We start from the raw sequence: 25,264 nt of genomic DNA, 5'->3' as shown, positions 1-25,264 counted from the left end.
TTGCAAAAAAAAACAATTTTTATAAAACATTAAACTTAAGATTAATAGGGGTGCCCAAAGTTTTTCATATAACTGTATAGTGAAAGATAGGACTAGGGAGATACCAAATATGCCTAGTTTTGTTTTGTCTTGGAGTGGTGAAAAAAAAAAATCAGAAATACGTAAAAAAAAAAAAAAAGTTAAATATTCAATTCTCCTGTCATTTTCTGACACTTGTAATGCTAACGATTTTCTGTCAATGAAGATGTGTGAGGGCTTGTATTTTGCTCCTTGAGCGGATATTCTTATTGATACTATTTGGGATAGATACAATGCTTTGATCGCTTCAAATTATGGAGTTTGGGCAGCTGAAAGATTGCAATTCTGGTGTTTAGATTTTTTTCCTTATCCGATTAATCCGACAAAATTAAATTTATCCTATTTTGATATGTAGTATCTCCATGTCCATAAAAAGGTTAATCTATGTGTATTTATTTTTAATGGGAGAAAATGTGGGCGATTTGAACTTTTATTTTTTCAGATTCTCCTACGAACGCCAGCAACAGGATGACTTTTATAGGAATACCATTATGACCGGCATGGAGGTCTTCAGCAGACCTTCAGTAATCACTTAGTGATAGTGATGTGGGGACCCCAGTGGGTAGTTAGAACAGAGCATTCCCTGTGCACTGAAAATGGCAAGGTCACAGACTGACAGTAGCATTCAGCACTTTAACAGCCTCGGGCAGAGCACCACTCCAAGCATGGCTTTTATACTACGTTCACAAAATGAGTATTTTGTGAGGTTTGGATGTTGCCGATTTTCTTTATCTATTTAGTAAATTACCGTAAGTTACCTGTATTTTCTTCATTGCACTTTTGATTGCATTTTTGTTACATAAGTAACCATATATAAAACTCAGCGTACTCGCAAGAGAAATTCACGCTGATGATTTCAAACATGTACCACAGGTCAGTCTACAGAGCATTAAAAAAATAACAGAAGTTGCAGGATGAGACGGGGGGCTGCGGCACAAACGTTACAGGACGAGATGGGGGGCTGCGGCACAGATGACAAGACGGGGGCTGCGGTACATAAGTCACAGGAGCCGTTGTGGCATATACGTCACAGAAGATGCTGCGGCAGCGGTATATACATCAAAGGAGACGCTACTGTCCTCCTGTGTGGGACGTGAGAGCATCGAGCGCTAACTTGCCCTCGAAGTACGCCCTGAAGCTGGGACTGATCATTGTGAAGATGTAATCTTTCATTGCCCGTGTTCTCGCATAGCAACCAGAAATAAAAGGGCTGGCAGCTGTCACGAGCACTGCAGTCCCCGGGAATCTGCCCTGGGGCCAGAGAAAAGGTAATTTACGGCTGCAGGCCTGAGGTTCCCCACCCGATTTAGGCTGTTGAACATGCATAAAACAGTATTTACCTGCAGATTATCACTATGTCTGCAGGTAAAAATGGTTTTGTTTTTTTGGGGGGGGGTCGAGAGGTTCACTTTAAAATTAGTAGCACATCCTCTAACAATACTTTCCAATATGCAGTAATATAACTAGCAATTACGGTATTTAATAGTCTGCTCTGGTATATACTCTTGCATGACTTTTCATGAACATATTGTGCTAGTTTTTTTACAATAAACGCGACATTTGATATGTCCATTGTAAATAGAAATAGTTGATAATCATATACGTGAATGTATGTGAGCAAGTGCACCTGTGTGATCCAACAATGAATCTTTATGAGTCAAGTTCCAGAGATCAAATTTCTCTTTACTAAGGAATGTTATTACTGCATAGTTCCTATTCTTCTGTCTCAAGTGCTCATTTTCTATATACCGTAAAATGTGCCTACGGTTACTTGTAATAGATCACACACAAAATCTCAATATGTAGCACATAGTCCTGATGTGAATTGGGGATCTTTATCTTGTCTGTGGTCATTATAAATGGACAGGTTTTATATTTTTCATCAGGACTACAAGATCCCAGATACGTTCAGCTGCATCACATCTAATGTGGTGTACTTAAGTCTATGCACCAAATGTCCATCTGGGGGTCTGTATGTGGAGGAGTCAGGGCAAAAACTTAGAACAAGAATGAATTCTCATTGCCACACAAGAAAAAAATATACCTGTGGCCAAACATTATTGTATCCCCGATCACAGCACCATGGACATGAAATTACTGGTATTAAAAGGTAACTTCAAATCTCAGAGACAGAAAAATTTGGGAGTACAAAAAAAAGTGACAACCATTGACACACTCAGTGCATCAATGAAAGTGTCGCATGGATTTAGGATGCTTTACATCAACTAAGAATGTGCTCCTCAGACCTATTGGGGTCATCACAACCGTGGACCAGACCTAAATCACAGGACAATAAAACTTTCACACTCCTCATCTAGTGATAGTTCTGCTTTATGTCTCGTCTTATTTACTGCACTATTCCGGTGTTCTGTTGTGTACAAATGTGACTCTTCAGATTTTGTGTTATACTATGCCTGATGAAGAGATTGGAGTAGCCTTGAAAGCTTGCTATTTGTTACCAGCACTCTCGAATTGTAATATTTCTCCACCATACAGATGGCATTCGAGGGCAATTGGATTTGTTATGCAGACCCATAAACTTGCATTGGCAAGTTTAAACCTACATATGGATCAATAATGGCCAAGTCTCGGTGCTTTTATGCGGACCACTCGGTTTGAGGGGAAAAAATAACGTAAACAGCCATGTAAACTGCCCCATAGACCATCACAGGTACGAGTGCTAGCAGTGGAAAACTGTTGCTTCAAAGAACCAAAAAAACAGTCTCCAAGATTTTTTCCGTTTGTCTTCGTTGCTCTTTGCTACCAAAAATGATCAAGCTCACTACCTTTGAAACCTTCAATATTACCACAAAACACTTCTTCAGGAAAGTCTACAACAACCCTGCAGCCATATGTATAAGCAGCTTTCCTAGTAGCGGGGGCAGAAGAAAAAGAGCGGTGTTCATAGTGGGCTCAGAGCCCAGTACAGATACCTTGTAGAGGTGCAACACCATCGTCATTGATCGGCACAGCACCTAGCAAGCAGGTGATGGCACTTTTTGTGTGGTGCTACAAAATGGGAATTTTTATTGTGAGGGGACACGATTGCTGTGAAGTGGGCACTGAAGGGACATTATTACTATTTTGGGATACCATTACTATGTGTGCACACAAGGGGGGCACTATCAACATGTGAAGACACAAAGGGTGGTACTACTACTGTGTTGGGGAAACAAAATACCACAATACTACTGTGAGGGGAACAAAGGGGAGGGCACCATTACCATGTGTAGAATAGGATGATGCTGTTAAAGGGGCAGCAGAATGTGCAGTGAGTTTAGATTGTGCTAAGTTTTTAGGGACTGCGATGGGAAAGCAAGGGACCAATGATGCCTCGGTCTCTTCAAAATCAAGATCACCAGAATTACGGTAGTTATGGCGGTTTGGTTTAAAAGAAATAAAGGGAAAACGAAGATATCAACTCTAAGGCTACTTTCACACATCAGTTTTTTTGCCATGAGGCTCAATCCAGTGAATTTGTAAAAAAAAAAAAAAAAAAAAAAGATCAGTAGGAAATTGTGAAAAACTGATGCGACGGATCTGTTTTTTTTCGCGAGAGAGAGATCCGGCGAAAAATGGATGAAACGGGAGGCTATCCGTCGCAATCTGTCGCTAATACAGGTCTATGAGAAAAAACCAATCCGGCGGCAACTTTTGCCCGATCCGTTTTTTTTTCAAAATTCGCTGGATTGTGCCTGATGGCAAAAAACTGATGTGTGAAAGTAGCCTAAGTTACAGGATTTAAATAGGTGGTCTCAAGTTCATAAGTGGGTAAAATTGCAAAGTATAAAAACAAGGAACTTTAAAAACATTTACCCCATACTAAAATTCCTCTCTAAATGACCAGTTTACACCCTGCAAACTCAGTTTGGCTGCTTATCTAGACAAGAAATGCACGGCACTATCAGACTTTAAGCCAGTTTGTACCACTCTGAAGTTGGCTGGAAAGCTGTCTGTGATAGCAGCCTGGGAATGAACAGTTCAGAACTAGTGATGAGCGAGTATACTCGTTACTCGGCTTTCCCAGAGCACGCTTGGGTGGTCTCCGAGAATTTTGTAGTGCTCGGACATTTAAGGTACCGTCACATTAAGCGACGCTGCAGCGATATAGACAATGATGCCGATCGCTGCAGCGTCGCTGTGTGGTCGCTAGAGAGATGTCACACAGACAGCTCTCCAGCGACCAACGATGCCGAAGTCCCCGGTAACCAGGGTAAACATCGGGTTACTAGCGCAGGGCCGTGCTTAGTAACCCGATGTTTACCCTGGTTACCATTGTAAATGTAAAAAAAAAAAAACAAAAAAAACACATACCGTACTCACATTCCGGTGCCTGTCACGTCCCTGGCGTCCGCTTCCCTGCACTCCTCCTGCATCCTGTGTAAGCGCCGGCCGTAAAGCAGAGCGGTGACATCACCGCTGTGCTCTGCTTTACAGCCGGCCGGCGCTGACAGTGCAGGGAAGCGGACGCCGGGGGACGCGACAGACACCGGAATGCAAGTATGTAGTGTTTTGTTTTTTTTACATTTACAATGGTAACCAGGGTAAACATCAGGTTACTTAGCGCGGCCCTGCGCTTAGTAACCCAATGTTTACCCTGGTTACAAGTGAAGACATCGCTGGATCGGCGTCACACACGCCGATAAAGTTCTGGCCTTCTAGCTCCGACCAGCGATCTCACAGCAGGATCCTGATCGCTGCTGCATGTCAAACACAACGATATCGCTATCCAGAACGCTGTAACGTCACGGATCGCTATCGTTATCGTTCTAAAGTCGCTCAGTGTGAAGGTACCTTTAGTTTTCGTTGCCTTAGCTGCATGGTTTGCGGCTGCTAGACAGGCTGAATACATGTGGGAATTCCCTAACAAACAGGCAACCACACATGTATTCAGGCTGTCCAGCAGCCACAAATCATGCAGCTGAAGCAACGAAAACTAAATGTCCGAGCACTACAAAATACTTAAGAGACCACCTGAGCGAGCTCTGGGAAACCCGAGTAACAGATATACTCACTCATCATTATTCAGAACAGTTTCATGACTATGCAGGTGGTCGGAACAGTTAATCTTCAGGAGTGCACAACCAACAAAGCTGGGCAATCCGTGAGCGACATGCGCTCCTGAAGATTTATCTTAGACAACCCCTTTCCTATATTTTCGTAGGTCAGAGTGACCGTGCTGAAATTATAGCCATTACAATATGGTGGCAATGTTGGTCTTTGCATAATGAGATTTGACTAGTAAGGCTTTGTGCTGTACAGAAGTTTCTGCTGAACACTGGCAGCCACATTCTATAGTGACAGACTCCCCTGCCTGTCAAGTCAATTGCAAACTTGCTTAATTGCATGCAGTCATTACTAATTAAAGCAATGTAATAACATGAGAATAGCCTGTGAAGTATTCAGACACAGAGGGAGAATTACCTACTTCATCACAGCATGGAGAATTACAAGAACTGTCGCAAACTAGAAATGTCAGCCTAACAGACCACTGCGCTCTGCAAATGACTTTCGGCTAACCTCTGCACTAATCCGTACCTCCCACTCCCGACTCCAAGACTTCTCCCGTGCTGCGCCAATCCTCTGGAATGCTCTACCCCAAGATATTAGGACCATCCATAATTTGCATAGTTTTAGGCGCTCGCTCAAAACACATTTGTTCAGAGCGGCCTATCACGTTCCCTAATCAAAGTTATGTTTGTGTGTGTGTGTAGCCCATTCACTATCCCCATCTATTCCCCAACCCCTGAAGATGGCTGGACCATGATTGTAAATACATCATTGTAAATACACACCTGTACTTTGTATCTCCCCCACCTCATTGTAGATTGTAAGCTCTCACGAGCAGGGTCGTCTTATTTTGCTTTAATTATTGTATTGTTAACGTTGTTACTTATGACTTTTGTGTTTGAAACTGTTAAACTGTAAAGCGCTGCGGAATATGTTGGCGCTATATAAATAAAGATTATTATTATTATTATTATTATGTCACATACAATACAATATGAAAATAAGAACTAACAACGGCATATGATTTTATTCTCAGGTTTGGTTATCTCTTATCTATTGAATATGTGATAAATTCCCAATCGCTGGAAGTCCAACTGCTGGGAATCCCACTGATCCCAAGAACTGGGTCTGTGAAGAGACAAACGTGAATGGAGCAGTGGTTGAACATGCGCACTGCTGCGCCATTCATTCTTATTGGGATCACTGGAGACAGCAGATCGCTGTACTCGGCTCAGCTAACTATGAATACAGCTGCAGTGCACATGGCCCTCTTCAGAGTCCAGGTTCTCAGGAAGGGTGGGGATCCCGTCAGATCATCAGGGGATAACTTCCAAACTTGAGAATACCTCTAATATTTTCCAAACTTGAGAATACCTCTAATATTTTCTTCCCCGGAATATGCCTGCGGTTGTCTACGTCAACATACTGTACTGCACATTTTGTTCAGAATTTCCGTGCCGATTCCACAACCAATATTTCATGCAAATTTTTGTAACCTAGCAGATAACCTCATACTTATAAACTTACATTTATTAACTTGTGCCTCAATGATTACATATCAATATTCCTATCTTACCTTGCTGATTTCATTTTTTATGGAAGTGCATAGTTTAGTATAAAAAGCAATAAAGCAAAATGTTACATTTTAATAGGAACAGATGTAGTATTTAATCTTTTATATGGACCCTTCTAAATATATTGGACAAAAGGGGCTAACATTATGTTATATTACTTTAAGGGAACTTGTGGGCAGTTTCATGCAGAATTATAATCAGGCATCCTTATGAAAGGAAGCTGTGGCATTTAAGAGAAAGGATATCCTTTCAAAGAAAAAAAAAGGATGGGTAAAGAAAGAATTGTTTCCCTGCCATGCTGCTCAACATGATTAACAGGTATCTCTCTATACACAAAGGAAAATACACCTGTCAATCATGAAGAAAGGAGTCGGGGAGAAGCCAGAGGGAGCTGCACTAACGCTTTAAGGCTATTGTATCTTTAAGATACTAGAACTTCCCTTACCTACCCCCAAGGTTTATTTAGTAAAACACAGCCAATTATAAAGAGGGAGGCAGTAATTGGGCTGCTCATGTTTTGGTCATTGTGAAATGCCCAACAGGTTCCTTTAAGTATGCTGGGAGCCATCTTTCATCAGCAATGCTGGCGGCTTCATTGGTGGTGGCTTATGCCCTGCCCTGACCGGTATTTCTGTCTGTAACCACAACAGTGAGGTCTATTAGAAGACTATACTCCACTTGATTGAGAGATGAAGAAAAATGACTGCAATCATGTTAATGGCGCCCTGGGCCAGATAGATGATTCATGTGCTGCCACTGGACTGTACATGTGGTCTGGTCGTGACTCCAACTGGTTTGGACTTACGGAAGGGATATGGTGATGTGTGGACCCAGCATAAAAGTTTATGTCACAGGTTGCCTCAGTGCCTGTACACCCTTCCTCTGATAAGCAGCTCACTGACAATAAGACATATAAAGAGAGCGGTCCTGGGGCACAATTAACTCTAAGGCTCTGTGCACACGCTGCGGTTTTCCATGAGTTTACAGTACCACGTTAACCTACGGGAAACAAAATCCACAGTGCACATGCTGCGGAAAAAAAAAAAAAAAAAGGACGAAAACGCAGCGGTTTACATTACGCAGCACGTCAATTCTTTGTGCGGATTCCGCTGAGGTTTTACACCTGCTCCAATAGAAAACTGCAGGTGTAAAGCCGCAGCAGAATCCGCAGTAGAAACCGCGATAAATCCGCAGGAAAAACCGCAGTGGTTTTGCACTGCGGTTTTTCCAAATCCGCTGCGGAAAAATCCGCAGTCCTCCAGAATACGTGTGCACATACCCTCAGACTTCTGCAACATGCTAGACCTAAAAATTCTGATTGGCTCACAACTACTGAACCCAGTAAACTAAGTGATACATCTTTGGATTCAGCTTCTGTTTGCCTACATTACGCTGCTCTCAGATGAGGTAGAAAAACCAGCTGACAGATTCCCTTTAAAAAAAAAAAAAAAGACTCCTAGCTTAGTCTGTGTCATGGAAATTTGGATGAGACAGGATGAATATTCCATGTAATATCTTAAAGGGAATCTGTAACCCCAAAAATCGTTTATGAGCTAAGGCCACCGGCATCAGGGGCTTATTTACAGCATTCTGTAATGCTGTAGATAAGCCCCCGATGTAACCTGAAAGGTAAGAAAACGAGGTTACATTATACTCGCCCTGATGCGCTTCGGATCCGATAGGCGTCGCGGTCCGGTCCCTCCTATCTTCATACGATGACGTCCTCTTCTTGTTGTTGAAGGCAGAGCAAAGTACTGCAGTGCGCAGGCGCCGGGAAAGGTCAGAGAGGCCCCCTGGGCGAGTATAATATAACCTGTTTTTCCTACCTTTCAGGTTACATTGGGGGCTTATTTACAGCATTACAGAATAAGATAAGCCCCCAATGCTGGTGCCCTTAGCTCATATATGATTTTTGGGTGACAGATTCCCTTTAACCCGTTAAGCCCCAAAGGTGGTTTGCACGTTAATGACCGGGCCAATTTTTACAATTCTGACCACTGTCCCTTTATGAGGTTATAACTCTGGAAAACTTCAACGGATCCCGAGGATTCTGACATTGTTTTCTCTTGACATATTGTACTTCATGATAGTGGTAAAATTTCATTGATATTACCTGCGTTTATTTGTGAAAAAAATGGAAATTTGGCGAAAATTTCACAATTTTCCAACTTTGAATTTTTATGCCCTTAAGTCACAGAGATATATCACACAAAATACTTAATAAGTAACATTTCCCACATGTCTAATTTACATCAGCACAATTTTGGAAACAAAATTTTTTTTTGTTAGGGAGTTATAAGGGTTAAAAGTTCACCAGCAATTTCTCATGTTTACAACACCATTTTTTATTTAGGGACCAAGTCACATTTGAAGTCATTTTGGGGGGGTCTATATGATAGAAAATACCCAAGTGTGACATCATTCTAAAAACTGCACCCCTCAAGGTGCTCAAAACCACATTCAAGAAGTTTATTAACCCTTCAGGTGTTTCACAGGAATTTTTGGAATGTTTAAAAAAAAAAATTGAACATTTAATTTTTATTTATTTTTTTTTTCACAAAATTTACTTCAGCTCCAATTTGTTTTATTTTACCAAGGTTACCAGAAGAAATTGTACCGCAAACGTTGTTGTGCAATTTGTCCTGAGTACTCGGATACCCCATATGTGGAGGTAAACCATTGTTTGGGTGCATGGCAGAGCTCGGAAGAGGAGCGCCGTTTGACTTTTCAATGCAAAATTGGCTGGAATTGAGATGGGACGCCATGTTGCCCCTGATGTGCCTAAACATTAAAACCCCCCACAAGTGACACCATTTTGGAAAGTAGACCCCCTAACGATCTTATCTAGATGTGTTGTGAGAGCTTTGAACCCCCAAGTGTTTCACTACAGTTTATAACACAGAGCCATGAAAATAAAAAACAAAAATGTTACACAAAAAATATTTTTTAGCCCCCAGTTTTGTATTTTCCAAAGGGTAACAGGAGAAATTGGACCCCAAAAGTTGTTATGCAACTTGTCCTGAGTACGCCGATACCCCATATGTGGGGGGGGGGGGGGGGGGAGGGGAAGGAGCGCCATTTGGAATGCAGACTTAGATGGATTGGTCTGCAGGCGTCACGTTGCATTTGCAGAGCCCCTGATGTACCTAAACACTAGAAACACCCCACAAGTGACCCCATATTAGAAACTAGACCCCAAAGGAACTTATCTAGATGTGTTGTGAGAACTTTGAACCCCCAAGTATTTCACTACAGTTTATAAACACAGAGCCGTGAAAATAAAAAAAAATCATTTGTCCCATAAAAATGTTTTTTTAGCCCCCCAAATTTTTATTTTCCCAAGGGTAACAAGAGAAAATGGAACCCAGAAGTTGTTGTCCAATTTGTCCTGAGTACGCTGATACCCCATATGCTGGAGTAAACCCCTGTTTGGGCGCACGAGAGAGCTCGGAAGGGAAGGAGCACTTTTACTTTTTCAACGCAGAATTGGCTGGAATTGAGCTCTGACGCCATGTCGCGTTTGGAGAGCCCTGATGTGCCTAAACAGTGGAAACCCCCCAATTATAACTGAAACCCTAATCCAAACACACCCCTAACCCTAATCCCAACCATAACCCTAACCACACCCCTAACCCCGACACACCCCTAACTAATACTCCAGTAGATAAGGCGATGTGTAGACCTTTTAGTCTCCCTGCTCTGCTCCACCTATGACAAGCCGAGGTCCCAGTGGAGGTTAAGGATAACCCATTTCTATGGTCAGTGATCTCAGGATGGCATCATGCTAGACGAATTAGTGGACTAGATCCCCATATCTCAGTGTTTCTTCCCTTGCGAGGCAATCCCTCCTTTCTACAGGGCAGGCCACCTCCAATCTATCGTGTGCTTGAGAATAATGGTTGTTGATTGGTTGGGGACATGTTAACAGACAATCAGTGTCCTCTTACTTTGGAAGACACGGTCTTTAAATATCCAATCCTGTTGTGAGATAATTTTACTATTACCCAAATTAGACACTATATAAGCTCCGTACTGCGAGATAACACGGACGACGTTATTATACACCCTCTAAACTTAATCTCCATTAAAGCCCACGCAAGGAATAACTGAGTTTTATATACAAATCAATAAAACCTTCCATACAGTGGTCAGACTCTTCACCGGGCCCAGGGAGGTGGGTATCTGAACTAACCCACTTTCAGGTAAAAGACCTCTTGAAAGCCACATTATGTATTAACTCTGTTACCGTATGATAGTTACACAAACATGACTCATTCTATAGAACACATATCTCCCCAGAGATTAAATCTAAAATATCCCCTTGATTTTCCCTGCCCTAAATGCTTTCATTCTCCAGCTGATATTTTTCATTGTCTCTAGAACTGTCCAAAAATACGGGAGGTCTGAGATACACTCTTGTAACATCTCACTAATACCTTTGGTGTATCTCTCTTTCTCCGGAGTGGGCCATATTCAACATTCTCCCACAAGATCGGTAAGTCTTTCTGTTCAGCAGCGCCGTATTCTATTTGCCTGGGCGGCAGCCACCTGTAAAAGTATTCTACATTTATGGGCACAGGGTACTACTCCCTCTTTGAGTTTAGTTAATACGAAGGTAGCCTATCTCTTCAAGATGGACTGGATAGAGTCCATACTGAATAAAGAAAACTACACTGAACGGCTTTTAATTACATGGTCTTTTATTAATACCCAGACATTATCTATACGTCAGATGATTCATGGTTGCTTCCAATTCCAACAAGTACATGAGAGCAAACTGACGGCAGAATTCCTGTCTGGCTTGATTAATATTTTATGAATATACAGGTGTGTGCCCAGAGGGGGGGATGGGGAGGAAAAGTTGGTTATAGTTATAGTTATACTATACTGTCTAATGTTTCAAAAGTACTGTGTGCAAATTGCCTCTTCAGAAAAAAAGAGGACTTGAACTCTATAGCGCCACCTGTTGGAAGTAGCGATCCTACAAGTCACAATCAACCCTTTAACGAGTCTTGCAATATGACTTCGGATAAAAGCCAAATCAGTATCTCAATTCGCAGACACGGTGTTTCGGGCTGTTGGCCCTCGTCAGTGCAAAGCATGAGAACTGATTTGGCTAGGTGAGAGGCTCTGGACTGGGGTCTAAGGGGTAAGGTTTCTCCTTGTGGAGAGTGACATACCAGCTTTTTCTCTGAAGAGGCAATTTGCATATTAAATTTCCCAGAGGAGCATTTCATGGCGAATAAGCCTCCTTACCTTGACAAGCCAGAGCTGGTATGTCACTCTCCACAAGGAGAAACCTTACTCAAAAGTACTGTAAAATGTTATTTGTCTGATCTTTTTTCATGCCTTTGAACAATTTTTGCACTCTCTATTGTTCAATAAAGACAGTTTAAAAAAAAAAGAAAAAGAAAAAAGATTAAATGTTATAAAACCCTAAAAAGAAACACTGCAAAATGCGTGTTCTGAGACAGGCTGATAATTGAGAAAGAGAATACCTGGAATATTTACTTGCAATAGGGTTGATCGGTAGGTAAATAAAATTAAAAGCTTGTATATCTGGCTGACTTGAAATGCTGCCACACAGTGAAAAATAGATTAAAAAATTATCAAAATACAGTGTGTCCGTAAAGTCATGGTGCACTTTTGACCAGTCACTGGAAAGTTACAAAAAAAAACGATAGAAATGTGAAATCTGCTCCAAATAAAAGAAACTCTCCCAGTTTCATACCTATTCAGTGCAGTTCAATGTGGGCTCCATTTGTTGCCCTACACACATCCAAATAATAATCTTTATTTATATAGCGCCAACATATTCTGCAGCGCTTTACAGTTTAACAGCTTCAAACACAACAGTCATAAGTAACAATGTTAACAATACAATAATTAAAGCAACACAAGACGACCCTGCTCGTGAGAGCTTACAATCTACAATGAGGTGGGGAAATACAAAGTACAGGTGTGTATTTCCAATGATGTATTTCCAATGATGGTCCAGCCATCTTCAGGGAGTGGAGGATAGATGGAAGTAGTGAATGGGTTACACAAACAAAATAACTGATTAGGGAACATGATAGGCCGCTCTTAACAAATGTGTTTTGAGGGAGCGCCTAAAACTATGCAAATTGTGGATGGTCCTAATTTCTTGGGGTAGAGCATTCCAGAGGATTGGCGCAGCACGGGAAAAGTCTTGTAGTTGGGAGTGGGAGATATGGATTAGTGCAGAGGTTAGGCTACTTTCACACTGGCGTTTTTTTTAATACGTCGCAATGCGTCGTTTAGGGGAAAAAAACGCCGTGTTGTGGCAGACCGCCGGGAGCAAAAAGCGTTAAATGTAACTTTTTTGCAGCCGACGGACCGCCCCCACCTCCCCGCACCTTACAATGGGGCAGCGGATGCGCCGGAGAAATGCATCCGCTGCCTCCATTGTGCGGCACAACAAACGCTAGCGTGAGAATCTAAGGCTACTTTCACACTAGCGTCAGATTCGGCCCGTCGCATTGCGTCGGGCCGATTCTGACGCTAGTGTGAAAGTAGCCTTAGTCGAAAGTCATTTGCAGAGCGCAGAGGTCGGTTAGGTCGATAGACAGAAATGAGGGAGGAGAAGTAAGGGGGTGCTGCACTGTGAAGAGCTTTGTGGGTGAGAACAAGTACTCTGAATTGTATCCTGTAATAAATGGGCAGCCAGTGTAATGACTGGCGAAGAGCGGACGCGTTTGAGTAACGATTAGCTAGACAGACTACCCTGGCTGCTGCATTAAGGATAGACTGGAGAGGGGAAAGTCGAGTGAGGGGGAGGCCAATTAATAGAGCGTTGCAGTAGTCCAGGCGGGAGTGGATCAGGGCGACAGTGAGTGTTTTTGTTGTTTCTATGGTGAGAAAAGGGCGGATTCTAGAGATGTTCTTTAGGTGTAAGCGGCATGAGCGGGCAAGAGATTGTATATGGGATGTGAAGGAGAGATCTGAGTCAAACATAACACCCAGACAGCGCGCCTGCTGCCGGGGTGTGATTATGGTGCCATCCACGGAGAGGGAAACGTCAGGTTTAGGGAGGTTAGTAGATGGTGGGAGCAGAAGTAGTTCAGTTTTGGAGAGGTTGAGTTTCAGATAGAGAGCGGACATGATGTCAGAGATTGCGGACAGTCAGTGGTGTTCTGTAGTACAGCAGGAGTAAGGCCAGGGGATGGCGTATATAGTTGTGTGTCATCGGCATAAAGATTAAAGATGGTACTGAAAACCAAATCTGCTGATGGTCTGTCCAATTGGGGCCGTGTAGAGGTAGAAGGGGGCCAAGGACTGAGATCTGGGGTACCCCGACTGTGAGAGGAAGAGGAGATGAAGTGAAGCCAGAGAACAGAACACTGAAGGAGCGGTCAGAAAGATAGGAGGAGAACCAGGAGAGAGCAGTGTCCTTAATGCCAAGTGACTGGAGCCTAGAGAGTAAGAGAGGGTGGTCAACAGTGTCGAAAGCTGCAGAAAGATCGAGAAGAATAAGCAGAGAGTGGTCACTGTTACATTTTGCTGTCAGAAGGTCGTTGGTCACTTTGATGAGTGCAGTTTCTGTTGAGTGTAGGAGGCGGATGCCGGACTGTGAAGGGTCTAGGAGGGAGTGAATGGAGAGGTAACAGGTAAGGCGAGAGGAGACCGGTCTATAGTTGTTTGTGCAGGATGGGTCGAGCGTGGGTTTCTTTAGTAACGGAGTAATGAGAGTGTTTGAAGGAGGACGGGAAAATGCCTGAGGAGAGTGAGAGATTAAAGATTGTAGTTAGGCGAGTAGTGACGACTGGAGAGAGAGACTGGAGGAAATGAGAGGGAATGGGGTCGGTAGAGCATGTAGTCGGACGAGAAGAAGAGAGGAGCCTGGAGACGACTTCTGTGATGGGATCAAATGCGGAGAGTGAGCCAGGGGAGATGCAGGGAGGGATGGGAGTCACTGAACTTGGTGTCTGGGAGCGGATTTCCTGATGGATATTGTCTATTTTCTCTATAAAGTGGGAGACCAGGTCATCAGCACAAATGTCTGTGATAGGGGCTTGAGCTTTTGGCCTGAGGAGGGAGTGAAAGGTGTCAAAAAGTTTCTTGGGGTTGTTGGATGGTGAGGAGATCAGAGTGGTGAAGTAGGTCTGTTTGGCAATGTGAAGGGCAGAGTTATAGGTTAACATAAATTTGAAGTGTATGAAGTCTTCTGGTGTGCGAGTTTTCCTCCATAAGCGTTCAGCACTTCTAGAGCATCGCTGGAGAAATCGGGTTTGTGATGTGAGCCAGGGCTGTTTCACTCTGTGTTTGGAGGTTCTGAGGGTGAGGGGAGTTACTTGGTCTAGGGTGCTTCTAAGAGTGTCATTGTAGTGATGTACCGCCAGATCAGGACAGGAAAAAGAGGAGATTGGAGACAGCGATGAGTGTAAGGAGTCTGAAAGTGTATAAGGGTTAATGGCTTGTAGATTTCTGACTGAATGGTAGGTAGGAGAGTGCTGGGGTGAGCGAGGATTTGTGAGCATGAAGGAGAGAATGTTGTGGTCAGAGAGGGGAAGCGGTGAGTTATTTAGGTAGGAGATTGAACACAGCCGGACAAAGACCAGGTCAAGGGTGTTAACGTCCTTGTGTGTCTCAGAGGTTGAGAGCTGTGAGAGGCCGAGCGAAGTGGTTAGTGATAGAAGCTGGGATGCAGATGTAGAAGTGGGGTTGTTTATAGGGATGTTGAAGTCTCCCAGGATAAGGGTTGAGAGTTCTGAGAACATGAAGTGCAGCAGCCAGGCAGAGAAATGGTCCAGGAAGTGGGTGGGTGAGCCTGGGGGCCAGTATATGACCGCTATTCTGAGGGAGAGGGGACGGAAGAGCCTGATGGTGTGGACCTCAAAAGAAGGGAATGAGAGTGATGGAGTTGGTGGAATGACCTGGAAGGTGCATTGTGGGGAGAGGAGTATGCCAACTCCACCACCAGGTCTGTTTGTGGGTCTCGGGGAATGGGAGAATTGAAGGCCACCATGGGAAATGGCAGCAGGGGAGAAGGTGTCAGAATCCTGGATCCAGGTTTCAGTGAGGGCCAATAGATTTAGAGAGTTGTTCAGAAAGTAGTTGTGCAGGAAAGGAAGCTTGTTACATACAGACCGTGGATTCCAAAGGGCATCCAAACGATGGTGAAGATCTTTGCCACACACGAGTAAGGACGTCTGGTGTAACGGAGTGAATAATGTCTGTGATTCTCTGTTTTATGGAAGGTCGCTTCATCGCTAAACACAATCTTCTACAAAAATCTTGCATCATTGTCGATCTCATGAAGAATATCTGTAGCAAATGCGCATTGTTTGGGTATATCTGCTGGTTTGATAGCGTGCAACAGAAGCAATTTGTACTCCGTAAAACAGAGACGTTTCTTTAACACCTTATGAACTTTAGTCTTGATTAGATGTAATTGTTGAACAGGCACAGATTTTTTTTTTTTAGGGCTCCTTAGGTAGCTCTCCTGTATAGCCTCTACAGACTCGTCATTGACTGATGGCCTACCAGAACGGGGTTTCTCCACCATACTGCCGGTTTCCTTCAACTGCTTATCCCACCGAGTAATGTTATTCCTATGTGGTGGTGCTTTGTTATAAACGCGCCGATATTCATGTAGCACTTTGGTCACGGATTCAAATTAAGTGAGCCACAGAACACACTGAACTGTACCTCCTCTGTACCATCCACATCTCCACTAGCATGGAAAACCACACAGCTGGCATAAGCTTGTGGTTGCATGATGTCACAGACCTGGCAGTGTATTAATCAGAGTTCAGTTTATCAGGGTTTAATCTGACTGGAGAACAGCAACAGCTTAAATGAGTTTGTGTTCTTTGATTGGTTCTTGTTATCTCTCCTCATGAACAGATCTGATATGATTTGGCCAGAGAAAGGGCGCCAAAATGTAAACTAAAATGTGACTGGTGAAAAGTGCACCATGACTTTACAGACACACTGTATAATTTATGCTACAATGGTATAAAAAAATAAAAATAAAATAAAAAAATAGATGTCAGCTCCGGGTTTAAAAAAAAAAAACCCTCATACAGCTCCATCTATGGTTAAAAAAAAAAAAAAGTCTCAGGAAATGATTTTCTTCAATTTTTTTTTAACCAATAAATTAAGTTTAAAGACAAAAGAAAATTGGTACTGGCCCGGAAAACCATTTTGCCAAGTCATTTTTACTATATAATGAATGCTGTAGAAAAAAAAAAAACAACACAAAATGGCAGAATTGAGATTTTTTTTTTTCAATTACTCTGCGCTTCGCTTTTTTTCCCTATTTCCAATAAAGTGCATGGTAAAATGAATGGCGTCAATCAAAACAAACTTTTCCCCCAAACGAAAGCCCTCATGTGCTAGGTCAACAGAAAAATAAAAATGTTATGGCTCTCGGAATAAGGAAAAGAAAAATATAAAAGCACAACATTGTGGTCATTAAAGGGTTAAAACTTAAAGCCAATCATGTTTATTCTATCAACTGATGTCTTACAAATATCTAAATTTGTATAACGAGTTAGGTATAAAGAGAAATGTCCAAGAATAGTCAGGTAAAAAAAAAATAAAACTAGATATGTAGATTTACATGACAAAATCTATAGATGCAAATGGTTTTACACTACTTGCAGAAACTGAAGAATCAAACAGCACTATCAATGGACTGACCAACTACATTAACTAAGGCCAAGATCGCACATCTCAAATGTGTGGAGTACTTGATTACCCCAAATCCAATTGAGGCCGAGGTCACACTTGCCAGTGCAATGCGAGAAACTCGCGCATCAATACCCGGCACTGCCGCTGGCACTCGGGACAGGTGCGGCTGTATGTATTTTTATGTAGCTGAACGATCTGGTCCCGGGTGCCCGGGTATTGATGCGAAAGTTTCTCGCATTGCACTGGCAAGTGTGACCCCGGCCTTAAAATGCAAATAAGTACCGTAGGTTTTGCAACATCCGATTCACACGTTGCGGAAAAAAGAATCCACAGCCTACTCATTCTTACTGTTATTGTGGAGCTGGCAATGACCGTACATATTCCATGCATTGGAATCGGATGTGTATATACCATATCCTCAATATGAGTTTCCCAATTACTGGCCTAGTGGGGAAAACAGCTGCGACCTCATCCATCACTCGTAAGTCAATTGCATAATTGTCCTGATGATAGGAGGCAGCGGAGTTGCATCCCCTGACTGTTCCTAAAAGGGAAAAATAAAATACTTGTATAGAAATCCTCACGTTGCTCTTTTATGTTAGGTGAAAATAACTTAAAATTAACATGTTCTAGTTGTCCTGGTCATCGAGATACTAGAGGATTGTTGACTTGCATGGAAAGTTTTAGGTGCAACTTACTTGGCTTCATACACTCGACCTATATTGTGCTAAACCTGTCATTTTTAAAGTATGGGATAATATTGCAAGTGAGAACTGATTGTCATATTGTATTTCAAGGCCATGGGAATAGTTATATAGTCACTTAAGCTGACACTTATGATCATATTACCGCACTTCTATAACTTTACAGTGTGGTTGATCCTTTGTCATCCCTCATACAGTAAAGATAGCTTTGACATGAATTCCATTAAGCTCATACCAAGATGGAGCCCAAAGAAGAAAGGTATAAAGAAAAGCATAGCAATCATTACTGGACTTGATACATCAGGTCTAGGGTAAGAGAATATCTGGTTTAACAAGCTTTGCCACATACCTGGTAATGAAAAAACGCTGATATGCATAATACCGTAATTAAAAAAAAGAGAAGCGTTTCAATACAATTTTGGGAAAGTCCCAGGTGGAAACTCTAGAGATCGTATTCCATATGGTATTCAAATGTAGAAGAGGTGCAATTCTATTTGATGGTAGGTCAAAATAAAAATCATATAAGTCAGTTTCATTAATAAACCCTGGACAACTTTTTGCTTTCATCCGTTTGCAATTTGTTTTTGGTTTTTACAGCAGCAGCTATCATTTATAGTATCCTAATGTTAGAGAATTGCAATGTATCCACAAAAATCAGATGTTTTACTGTGGTTCCCTATGGCATCCAATTTATGGAACAATTTTTAACACCAGATTCAGTCACTGAAGAAGAAATGCTCATCTTCGCTGTCCCATTTACCGTAATAACATTGGTCTGAGAGCAATGCGTCTTTATTTCACGGACAGCACTCACATGAAAAATGCGGTTGTATGAACGAGCCTAAAGGCTGATCCTTGAACTGCATGGCTACTTGGATACAGTTGGTTGCACAACTATTCTCACCTTGCTAAAACTGTAATTAACACTTCATGCACTGTTGCCTTATTGAATTTATGCTTTTGCTTTAATTATACAGCAAGTCTCAAAAGTAAGGAAAAGCCTATATAAAATGAAAATGATGTGGCAAATGGTTTGAAGAGGTAATCTTATTAAAGGGGTTGCGCGGTCTAAAATGACAAGTCTACAGTCAGTATGTGACTGCAGACTTGTGAATCCTACCAGCGCGCACACTGCACTGTGAGGATTTTCCGATGTCGGCGCAGGGAACGACAGTCCAATGACCGCCAGTCTGTGATCTGCATACACAAAGACAGTCTAGTCGGATTTCGGATGGGAGTATGCATGTCAGACTTGCGGTCACGTGACTGTCGATCCCGGCGTAGACACCAGAAAATCCTCACAGTGCGTGTGTTGAGCATTATAGTGACTACAGACTTGTCACTTTATAACCTTTAAGCCATATCACCGACATAGCCATCTAGAATGCAGTCATATTAAATTCAAATACACTTTTTCAGATAGACAGACACACAAATTCAGTAGAAAGCATTGCTAAATAACAACCCTGTAGTGTGATTTAGGTTAACACATGTATAGTAGTTATATTAAAACATTAAGGCTATGTTCACACTTTGCGGATTTTGCTGCGGATCCGCAGCGGATTTGACCGCTGCAGATCTGCAGCAGTTTCCCATGAGTTTACAGTACAATGTAAACCTATGGGAAACAAAACGCTGTGCCCATGCTGCGGAAAAAAAACGCGCGGAAACGCAGCGATTACATTCCGCAGCATGTCACTTCTTTTCTGCGGATTTTCACCTGCTCCAATAGGAAACTGCAGATGAAAATCCGCAGAAGAAACCGCAGTAAAAACCGCAACGGGTTTTCACTGTGGATTTTGGAATTCTGCTGCGGAAAAATCCGCAGTGGAATCTGCAAAGTGTGAACATAGCCTAATACTTCTTCTGTACAGGTGATGAGAAGGATGGCATTATCCCAAGCAGAACGGGTCTAGATCGTCCCTATAAGAAAAGTCCACATGACATGGCAACTAGCTTTGACACCCAAAAAGCCCTCCAATTATCCACAGTGCAGTTGTCAGACCTCGTCACCACTGAGCAGCACCTGATTGGGAAACAAAGGTTTATCTGAGGTTTACCTGGAGTTCCTGCATCACCTATGCAGAAAATTCTATCTGGCAGTCAGGATCGCCCACACTCTACATAGACATCAGCCACTGCATTGCGGGCTCTGGCTGAATGTAGCAGAACAGGTTGCTGTTACTCCATCAATAATGGTTTTTGGCAGTCAAGATTTCAGTCTATTTGCAACAGAATATTTTTCTCAGAATTAGTCTTGTAACCGTACTGTAGATACCTGATTGTCATCACAGAAGATTTCAATCAAGACCCACTGCTTCATGTTGAGGTCGCGAGGATGATCTAAATAAGTTCTGCTTTGGATACTGAAGATGAATTCCAGGTGGTTGGAAAACACAAGAAAGAATTGGCATTTTTTTCTTTTATCACCATTGGGAAAAAAAACAAAAACTTTCAGCATCCACCATATAATGAAGTCCAACAACTAACTCTGATTACAGTCTCCTGAAATTATTTTGTGCGAACCAAATAATTTATTGTTGTAGGGAAAATGAAAAGTCTTTGGTCCTGAATACCATTCTGTTGCCATGGCCAGGTGAATCCATGATCACGTGACAGATGGTCTCTATTGGCATTGATTAAGTAACTCAAACAGAAACTTGGATCACCATGAAAATGACACGCTGTATCCAAGTGACAAAATTTACACAAGATTTATCAGTCCCGGAAACCTGACACACAAGTTGCCAAACTAGAACACCACAACTATCCCTCCATTAGTGAGCAAACAATACCCAGGGCAAGAATGAATCACTATGCAGAACCTGGTTGTGTCCATGGAAAAAGGAATTAAATTACGGTAGTCTGTACATCGGTCAGCTCATTAGTAAACCTCATATTACCGGTATGTACGAATGAAATGGAATGTCTGAAGAAGGGCACACACAGAGCAATCTACCACCAACCCAATCAGTATGCTGATCCGATTTACTATATGGACGTGGTTCTTTAGAGGGGAATGTATTGGAATATATCGGTGTTCTAAGTTAATACGAGCTTCAGCAAATTTCCTACTTGCAGTCAGATCCTGGGTGTGGGTGATCCATGTTCAGACATGCACTTCCATAGATTGAGCAGGAGAACAGACACGGACCGACAATAAGGGTATGTTTCCACCGTCAGTATTTGCTGCGGACTGCACGCTGCGAACAGCCGTAGCGGCCAGATGTTACAGCATAGTGGATGGGATTTTATGAAATCCCATCTCCACTATGTGTGCAGGGACGCCTCCGGCATCCCTGCGTAAACGGACATGCGGCGTGTCTTTATAGACCGCAGCATGTCAATGTATGTAGCGGAGACAGTCTCCGCAAGATAGATATCACAGTCCAATGTATAGCATGCGGTGATTCCGCCCTGGCTCAATGGACACATGCGGAATCACCGCGCCCACAAAAGCCACCAGTGCTTTGGATGGAGATGCGTCCAAAGCGCTGCCGATACGGACCGTGGAAACATACCCTAAGGGAAACACACCTACGGACCTCACTCTTTCTCCATCCTCTTGAGAAACATTGTTGCAGGTGTGCTTCTTCATCATCGGTCAGTGTCTCTGCTCTCCTGCTCAATCTATTCGAATAGCAGTGGCTATTATAGGTGCGGGAATATAGTATTAAATAAGCCACTTTTTCAATTTTTGGATTTCTTATTGTTTCACAACTTAATTTATGGGCATCTACGATTTGATTTCTTTCCCTGTGTGGATTGGATTGGTTGTTACCGACATCTGCTGAGAATTTCATGGCAATAGCACCTTTTGAAATATATTTACTTAGAAAATTGTTGACGGGTTCAATACTTATTTAACCCGCTGTATATTTTCTGACAATATTATTCAGCGAACAGGTCAATTTCATTGGAATCAGATGACAATCTTATGCTTGCCATTGGATCATTCGGCCGATCATCATCTCAGCTGGCTCTCCTGTACACCATAACACTTGTTCCTGCTAGTGCTCCCGTGTTCCCTACAACAGATAAATCTTGCCACAGCCATCAAAGTGATCGGCAGTCCCAAATCGGTCATGCCCTATTGACATCTCCCCCAGCAATCAGTCATCTGGGAACCTCACGCACATTAAATTGTGAGACAAACCTGTCAATACCGGCAGGATCGACCGACATCAATCTAAAGTTCGTGGTTGTTTATAGCCTCTTGACCGTTCCTCAAAAGGTAGTGAGGAAGAGACAGGTCTGTTTGATTTTAACATGCTCAATCAGTAGTTCACAGAGGAAAAAAGCCCCCACCAAAAAGGTGTCAGTTAGCATCTTATTCCATTCCCAAAACAAAATAACCTTAACCCATTTACATATATAGTGCAGAAAATTCTGCACCACATTTCCTACGTGTGCACATAAGACTATAAGAACTTGTTTTACATTTTCCTCAGTCAGTCTAGTAAACGCAATCTCACAAGTAAGCGAATAGTAATCAATTTTCTTACAGTTTCTTTATTCCCAATCATGTAAGCAGGTACATAAAAGTGGACAAAGAGGGTTAATTACCTCGCATCACTAACACGTATATATATATATTTCTAACGTGACTAAAGACATCACTGTATAAAAATGCAGAGTTTGCTGTATATTTCTGCCATGGTAAAGTAAGGCAACCAACTAATTAAGAAACAATGCAATTGTATATGGTGATTGCTGAGGTTTGATAATGTAATACATGACTGTGGGCTTTTTAATCAATTTGTGATGTGAGCAGTCACTGACAGCACAAGGGCAGGTGCAGACAAGCAGATTTTTTTCTCGTGCGAGAAAATCAGATTAATTCTGCTGATCCCACTCTCTTTAGATGTGGAGAAAAAAAAACCATTTCTCCACCTTCTCCATTCTTTCATTCCATGGAAATCGGATTGCACTCAGAAGATATTCGATATGTGGTTTTCAAGGATAGAACACGCACCCATTATGGTCTATGGAGCTGCTCACATGTCCATGCTTTTTTGCAGACCTTGTATATAACGTCAGGATTCTGATCCAAGTAAAGGATTAAAATTACCCTAGGCTCACGTCACACGCGTATATTCACTCATCTAAGGAAATTGGGTCAAATATGCAAATCACACTCTGATCAGCGTGAGCACAGTGTGATCTGATTCTTTCGGATAAGGGGAAGATAGAGGAAAAAAAAAAGTTTTTCCAACTTCACAAGTCTGTCAGTCCGTGTGATCTGAATATCGGCTCCAACTTGGACACATTCTGCCATATGCCCAGCCTCATTGAATAACATGGACACGAGTGCGATCCATCAAAACAATGGATAGCACTCGCCTGATTAGGGTCTACATGAAAGAGCACCAACCATTAACGATCAATGAGTGCGCATTTTAATCAGTTGCGATGATGTGATGACTTTCATTTACACACAAATTCATTCTCGTAATTGATTTTTCATGGGAAAGTAGAGGGCGTCAAATACACTTTTGGCATGTGATTAAAACAGTTACTGTATAATAATGCATAGTTTCAATTAATCGCCATACTTTACCATGGCTTTTACATAATTATTTTTTTCGGAAATATTTATGCAATGGAAAGTAGACAAATTAGGAAACAGGGTTTAATCAGATTAGAAATGTATTGGGCGCCCAGTAATTCCCTGATCAATCACAAGAATTTGTGTGTAAGAACGATAATCTCCAGATCCCGCAGAAGTCACTCCCTGAGCAGTACAGCGATCTGTAAAACCTAGCCACAGGTCGGGTGTACTACAGAGCAATCGCAGTAATGCCTGTAATGGCCTGACAGTGCCACCAGCCCACCCGCATCAGTGCCACCAGCACCAGTGCCACCAGCTCACCCGCTCCACAGTGCCACCTGCTCCACAGTGCCACCCGCTCCACAGTGCCACCCGCTCCACAGTGCCACCCGCTCCACAGTGCCACCAGTATCACAGAGCCACCAGCTCACCCGGACCACGGTGCCACCAGCTCCACGGTGCCACCAGCACCAGTGCCACCAGCTCCACAGTGCCACCCGCTCCACAGTGCCACCCGCTCCACAGTGCCACCCGCTCCACAGTGCCACCCGCTCCACAGTGCCACCAGTATCACAGAGCCACCAGCTCACCCGGACCACGGTGCCACCAGCTCCACGGTGCCACCAGCATCAGTGCCACCAGCCCACCCGCTCCACAGTGCCACTAGCACCACCATCCACCCCTTCCCCAGACCACAGTACCACCAGCCTCCCTGTACCACAGTGCCGCCAGCCCACCAAAGGCACCACAGTTTTTGAGAGACTGCGATGACTAGGACTCCATCACCAACCGTTGCTACTGCCTGTGCCTGCAGATCAAACACCAAAGGAGGTGCTGCTCCCGAAAGTCTCCGGTAAAGTGACCGCTCTCCCGGGCAGTCCACATGTCTCTGTCCAACTCAAATGGGATCAAAACACAGAAAAATGACTCGGTATTAAACATGACGCCTGAGATAAACGAGCCACCAACTACTCTCATCTAAGGACCAAGGACGTAACCTGGAGAAGGAGTCGGGGTGCCGCTGGCGAGCAGCCATTACAGAGCACTCACCACTGCAACATCTTGTCTGGACTGCAAGGAGCCTGCTGATGAGAGTCCGCTGTGTGAGGAGGGAGGCATGGAGTGAGGGGAGTACAGTGGGACTGCTGAGAGGAGGCCGGCAGGAGGAGGAGAGTGCGGCCACATTCTTACAGAGGTGGAGCCCATGTTCTCTCAGGTACGGACGTCACCTGCTAATTGTCCCACACAAGCCTGGCAAGTACATGACGGGCTGCAATCTGTGCACACACTCTGCACTTATTGAGTATGTATGTGTATTGAATGCTAACTTCACCCAGCATTCACATGTATGTAATCTGTTATATGTACCTCACACAGCCCTCACATGTGTGTAATCTGTTATATGTACCTCACACAGCCCTCACATGTGTGTAATCTGTTATATGTACCTTCACACAGCCCTCACATGTGTGTAATCTGTTATATGTACCTCACACAGCCCTCACATGTGTGTAATCTGTCATATGTACCTCACACAGCCCTCACATGTGTGTAATCTGTTATATGTACCTCACACAGCCCTCACATGTATGTAATCTGTTATATGTACCTCACACTGTCCTCACATGTGTGTAATCTGTTATATGTACCTCACACAGCCCTCACATGTGTGTAATATGTTATATGTACCT

At 43.0% G+C, this 25,264-nt stretch overlaps 1 protein-coding gene across 1 annotated transcript in view; it reads right to left on the bottom strand.

Annotated features, from left to right (window-relative positions):
• The window catches only part of B3GNT7 (UDP-GlcNAc:betaGal beta-1,3-N-acetylglucosaminyltransferase 7), a 45,306-nt gene extending 20,544 nt beyond the window's left edge, over positions 1-24,762 (bottom strand). The window contains exon 1 of the mRNA XM_069727007.1: positions 24,624-24,762. Within this exon, the coding sequence (XP_069583108.1) occupies positions 24,624-24,634 (11 nt within the window). The 5' untranslated portion in view covers positions 24,635-24,762. The remainder of the gene's footprint in view (positions 1-24,623) is intronic.
• Positions 24,763-25,264: the final 502 nt, after the last annotated feature.

Source organism: Ranitomeya imitator, chromosome 5 (genome assembly GCF_032444005.1).
Source record: "Ranitomeya imitator isolate aRanImi1 chromosome 5, aRanImi1.pri, whole genome shotgun sequence".
Taxonomy (NCBI): Eukaryota; Metazoa; Chordata; class Amphibia; order Anura; family Dendrobatidae; genus Ranitomeya; species Ranitomeya imitator.
Note: the sequence above shows the minus strand (reverse complement) of the source record. Positions and strands in the feature narration are given on the sequence as shown.